Source organism: Littorina saxatilis, unplaced genomic scaffold, assembly GCF_037325665.1.
Source record: "Littorina saxatilis isolate snail1 unplaced genomic scaffold, US_GU_Lsax_2.0 SUPER_14_unloc_1, whole genome shotgun sequence".
Lineage (NCBI taxonomy): Eukaryota > Metazoa > Mollusca > Gastropoda > Littorinimorpha > Littorinidae > Littorina > Littorina saxatilis.
In genome coordinates this window covers 151,568-157,850 of record NW_027125702.1, presented here as the reverse complement: position 1 = coordinate 157,850, position 6,283 = coordinate 151,568, and the positions used below count along the sequence as shown (strand labels likewise).

Sequence of the window (6,283 nt, the reverse complement as noted above, 5' to 3'; positions counted from 1 at the left end):
AATGTGTTTGTTCGAGAAAAAGGAAGAGTATTCACTTTTTCACAACCCCACATAGCTATTTCCGAAAATTGTTAAACTAGATGTCTTTGCGGTTGAACAATGTATCTCCTACTCATTGCGGTTAAATAACGAGAGGGTGATATATTTGTTATATCATACGCAACACTCCTCTTTATATCCCCGCTTCTCTTTGCAATTGAATAGCAAGAGGGTGATATAATCGTTATATCATATGCAGCGGTCCTCTTGCAATTAAATAGCGAGAGGATGATATATTCGGTATATTATACGCAACGGTCCTATATATCTCCCCTGCTCTCTGCATTCAAATGAAAAGAGGGGGTGATGTATTCGTTATATCATACGCGACTGTCCTCTATATCTCTCCTACTCTTTGAAAATAAATAGAGAGAAGGGGATATATTCGTTATATCATACGCGACAGCCCACTATATCCCCGCTTCTCTTGTGTCTTTGCAGTTGAACAACGAGACGGTGATATGGGGGATGGAGGACTTGAAGCTGGCCACGCCCTTAACCAAACCCATCGTGCTGCTCAACCTGTGGCTCTACTCTATCCTGGCCAAGTTCCTCCCGTGCATCCTCATGGTCATCTACGGGGGACTCCTCCTCACCACACTGAGAGCAAACCTCCGTCAGAAGCTGAGAAGAATGTCCACAACGTCCATAGCGAGCTCCGTCCGCCCAGGAACAGACACCTCCCGCACGACGAGAATGCTGCTCGTGGTTATCGTTCTTTGCGTGGTGACGGAGGTTCCGCAGGCTGTGCTGATCTTCCTCAGCGTCAACTTGCCCAACTTTTTCTACGACGTGTACGTTCCTCTCGGGGACCTGATGGACATGCTGGCTTTGATCAACAACGGCGTGAACTTTGTGCTGTATTGCTCCATGAGCAGAGACTTCAGAAACACTGTGGTGTCACTGATGCGGACCGGTAGAGACCCCACTCAGTACAGAAACTCTGCTTGTCGGATTCCCGCGTCTCCCATGCTCAGTAAGTCGACGGGCAACAATAATTTGTCCATCAACGGTTTTTCTCCGTTGCACTTTGGTGACTCTGAACGTTCTCATACAGCTCTGATGGTGAGACTTTCTGGTGACAGCTCGGCTGAGACCATTTGTACCAACTGCAAATCGTGAAACAAACGATAAAGCTGTGCTAGACACTATTCAATCTTGCTCGTGATATTTCATTGTGATTTCTTGGTTTGGGGCTCTTCTTTGTCTGCATTTCTTTGACTTTTCAAGCGCTGCAATGATCGTCTAAGGCGCTCGCAACAATATATGCGACCAAGTGGGGTGAAATGGTTATGAGAACATTGTGTCGATGTCAGTGATACACAGGGTGTGTTGATGCCGACTTGGAAAAAATGTGTTGTGGACCAAAATCCTCCAAGCTCGCGGAAGCAACACGACAAGTCGTATATGAACTCAGGACTGGATCTAGGGGGAGGGGGGAGGGGGGGGGGGGGGCTGGGTCCCTGTGGAAACCCCACCACCCTACCCGGCAGATGCATCATTTTTCTCAAAGAGAGACTAGACCCAAAATGCCCCTTTCAAACGCTAAATGTCAACAGTTCCTGGGGGACAACCCCCCCCCCCACCCCCCATTCCCCGGACTTTGCCAGGCCAATCCATGTACCTCCACCTCATTTAGGAATCCCCTCCATCTTGTACTCTAGGTGAAACCCTGGAATTCTTAGTGCGAAACTCTTCATGGCTATAGCTACCACCTTCAACCCACCCCCACCCCTTTCCCTCCTTAACCTCACTCGTTACAAACAATGGTCATTAACACCTTAATTCCTCGCCAATTCAATCCAACCCGACCAAGCTGCTCCCCGTCCCAACCCCCCCCCCCCCCCCACACACACACACACATCCAGTCCCATAACCACCCATTCCTAATCCGCACCCTACCTTTCCTGGTCAAAATGCCATAATTGCAAAAAGAAAAGAAATATAATGGCGGAGAGCAGACAATGCATGAACAGATTTACTTATAGACGAACTCCAGAACAAACCCTGTCGGATGTTTACGGGTTGGGAATCAGCGAATACTCTTATTTCATCACGTGCAACGTGTGTACCTTGTCCACATGTGTCAATCACACCCCTCGATCGTGAGTGAATGGCCTATAATGTCACGTGATGAAGTTTGCCTCAACAAAATCAAGAGTAATAAATATTTTACAACCCACACAAAGCCGACAGAGCTATTTCCTACCACAGTCTATTGCTTTCAAACTCTTACTCGTATCAAGACAACGAGACTGCAAAGCTGTTATCTTGTGGAGATCAACAGACTTGTCATTGTTTACATGAGATTTTCACAACGTTTCGTGTCATGGTGTTTACAAGTTGAATGCTGTGTATTATTACATATGTCTTTCATGTCATGGGCGCCAGTGGGGATATATAATTAAGCAGATGTTATTGTGTTGAGACAGAGGCCGTTACTAGAGGAAGGAAGAAGAAATTGTCCCTGCAGACTGTACAATATTCCCTACATACCTTTGTCAGGAATGATACAGTGGAACCTGTCCAGAACGGCCACCCGAGGGACCGACCAAACTAGGTCGGTGTAGACAGGTGGACGTTATGGTAAGGGGAACTATATAGGGGGAAATGTTATCGGGGATTTGTTGGTATGGTCGCTGTAGGCAGGTGGTCGTTATGGTAAGGGGAACTATATAGGGGGAAATGTTATCGGGGATTTGTTGGCATGGTCGTTGTGGGCAGGTGGCCTCTTTCGAGAGGTGGCCACAAAGGCTAGCTCGACTGTATCTTAACTTGCGGGAAGGTGAGACGAAAGTGGTTGCCGTGAACACAAGATATGAAATTGCTCCAGTTCGTGTGTAAACGGCCAGACGGACGCGTGTCCTGGTGTTGAGGACGTCGGTCTTACGTGTGGAAGGTTGGGGTTCGAATCCCAGCCGTGCCTGGTGTGTTAAGGGTGAACATTTGTTGAATCTTCAACTTATTTGCCGCCCCTTGCTTGACTCAATACTTCTTCTTCTTCTTCGTTCATCGGCTGAAACTGCCACGTTCACTCATGTTTTTGCACGAGTGGATTTTTACGTGTATGAACGTTTTTATCCCGCTACTCAGGCAGCCATACGCCGCTTTCATGGGAAGCATGCTGTGTATTTTTGTGTTTCTAAAACCCACCGAACTCTGACATGGATTACAGGATCTTTTCCGTGCGCACTTGGTCTTGTACTTGCGTGTACACGCGAAGGGGGATAAGGCACTAGCAGGTCCGCACATAAGGTGACCTGGGAGATTGGAAAAATCTCCACCCTTAACCCACCAAGCGACCGCGACCGGGATTTGAACTCACGACCTTCCGATTAGGAGGCCGATGTCTTATTCATTAGGCTACTGCGCCCGTCTAATGACTAAATACCAAATTAGTTTTAGTTTGAAAATTGATTAAACTGCTGATATACATGTGCGATACTGCCAAGCTGATTCACCCGCATTGACCAATAAAACCATGTTTTGACCGCAGGGCTTCTTAGGATCAGATAGACGTAGAACAGTGTTGAACCTCCTTGGCGTTTCTGCCTTGATTTGATGTATTGAAGTCACGCAAGTCAGCTACAGAAATATCATTTGAAGCGTGATTTCAGTCACGGGACTTCTGTTTTAGCAACTGAGCGTGAGAAATTACTTTGAAGAAAAAAATGCGACTAAGAAATATGGGCGATAAGGAATAAGCAAAACAGAATGTTGCATTTCTCTAGTTGTACATGTTTGCCCGATGATGTAAACAATACCATTTTTTGCACTTTTTCCCAGTGATAATTAAAATCGGATCCACTGTGATCAAAACGAATGTGTTACTATGTGTCTTTGCATTGATTTTGTGTAATGTCATTGTTAGTTAAAAAATATGATGCCAGCATAATGGATTCTACTCAAACGAAAATTGCTTTCATGAACCTGTTTCAGTTTAGCTAAACCCCTTCTGTTTGTGTGTGTGTGTGTGTGTGTGTGTGTGTGTGTGTGTGTGTGTGTGTGTGTGTGTGTGTGTGTGTGTGTGTGTGTGTGTGTGTGTGTGTGTACGTGACTTCGGCATGCATCTGGATGTGTCTATTACCCAATTCTGTCTTGTTCGTTTGAAAAGGCTTTGAATACTTTAAAGGTGTCACAATTTTGACTTGCTTTTATACTTCAATTTTTGTTCACAGGTTCGATTATGAATCTTTTTTATGAAGTAAATAAAGCTTCCAACCAATCTAAATTGATGGAGTGCGAATGATATATACCTGGAATCTTTCTCTCTGGACGCGTGCGGGTTTTGTGTGTGTGTGTGTGTGTGTGTGTGTGTGTGTTTGTGTGTATGTGTGTGTGTGTGTGTGTGTGTGTGTGTGTGTGTGTGTGTGTGTGTGTGTGTGTGTGTGTGCGCACGCTTTAAGTAAGTATTGCAATTAAGATATACCATGACAACAGACAACTGCCTTCACAATATCCCCCATCACCATCAACAACAACAACAACAACCCCATGAACGACAACAACAACAACAACAACAACAACAACACATACAGCAACAACATTAGCACCACCACTACTATCACCACCACCAACACATTTCTTCGGGCCAAGCTGACCATATTGACACGACACAGCATTACTCGTCACAGACAAAGAGAGTTAACCGTATATACTCGACACAGCATTACTTTTGTTTGTTTGTTTGCTTAACGCCCAGCCGACCAGGGCGGTGCTGCTTTGACATATAGCGTGCGCCACACACAAGACAGAAGTCGCAGCACAGGCTTCATGTCTCACCCAGTCACATTATTCTGACACCGGACCAACCAGTCCTAGCACTAACCCCATAATGCCAGACGCCAGGCGGAACAGCCACTAGATTGCCAATTTTAAAGTCTTAGGTATGACCCGGCCGGGGTTCGAACCCACGACCTCTCGATCACTGGGCGGACGCCTTACCACTAGACCAACCGTGACGGTACAGCATTACTCGTCACAGACAAAGAGAGTTAATCGTAAAGACACGACACAGCATTATTCGTCACAGACAAAGAGAGTTAACCGTATAGACTCGACACAGCATTACTCGTCACAGACAAAGAGAGTTAATCGTATAGACACGACACAGCATTACTCGTCACAGACAAAGAGAGTTAACCGTATAGACTCGACACAGCATTACTCGTCACAGACAAAGAGAGTTAACCGTATAGACTCGACACAGCATTACTCGTCACAGACAAAGAGAGTTAACCGTATAGACTCGACACAGCATTACTCGTCACAGACAAAGAGAGTTAACCGTATAGACTCGACACAGCATTACTCGTCACAGACAAAGAGAGTTAACCGTATAGACTCGACACAGCATTACTCGTCACAGACAGAGAGAGTTAACCGTATAGACTCGACACAGCATTACTCGTCACAGACAGAGAGAATTAACCGTATAGACTCGACACAGCATTACTCGTCACAGACAGAAAAAGAAAGTTAACCGTATAGACTCGACACAGCATTACTCGTCACAGACAGAGAGAGTTAACCGTATAGACTAGACACAGCATTACTCGTCACAGACAAAGAGAGTTAACCGTATAGACTCGACACAGCATTACTCGTCACAGAGGGAGAGAAAATGTAGACAGAAAAACAGACAGACAGACAGAGACAGACACTTAGACTGAGACAAAGAAACAGGAAGAAAAAGAACTCGAGATAGCGTCAGAGACAGAGACAGAGAGACAGAGGTCGTTGTCTTTCTCGTCGCTCAGTGAGGACCAGCTGCAAAGTCGTCGCGAGACTATTTCATTACCCACTTAGCGAACGCGGTTCTCCGCAGCTTAACCCTGTTAGCGCTAGAGTGGTCCCCCTGCCAAAGAGTCACATACGGGCACTCGATCCTGGCGCCCGTCGTTTAAAAAGTATACTTATTTCTGACACCTACTTTCTTAAAAGATACTGGTCCTTTTGGAGGTTTTATCCGCAGGGTCAGAAACCTTGCTCAATTTTTAATTTACTTTAATTTTTGGGTCTAAATGTTGCAAGTAGTTGTCAGTGGATACGGGAACCGCTGTTTGTACGAAGACAATGTCGCATCCAAGCCATGTCCATACTCCTGTCATGACCACTGTCTTGAGGACGCTGTCCGCTTGGTGTGAAGAGGGAACGATGATACACATGTCCATACTCCTGTCATGACCTCTGTCTAGAGAACGCTGTCCGCTTGGTGTGAAGAGGGAACGATGATACACATGTC

The 6,283-nt window shown here is 45.8% G+C and overlaps 1 protein-coding gene across 1 annotated transcript; it reads left to right on the top strand.

The window, feature by feature from the left end:
* Positions 1-40: 40 nt before the first annotated feature.
* On the top strand, positions 41-1,438 carry LOC138954180 (G-protein coupled receptor dmsr-1-like). The gene has a single exon (XM_070326080.1). It carries the CDS (start codon positions 508-510, stop codon positions 1,159-1,161), a length of 654 nt encoding a protein of 217 aa, XP_070182181.1. The 5' UTR covers positions 41-507; the 3' UTR covers positions 1,162-1,438.
* Positions 1,439-6,283: the final 4,845 nt, after the last annotated feature.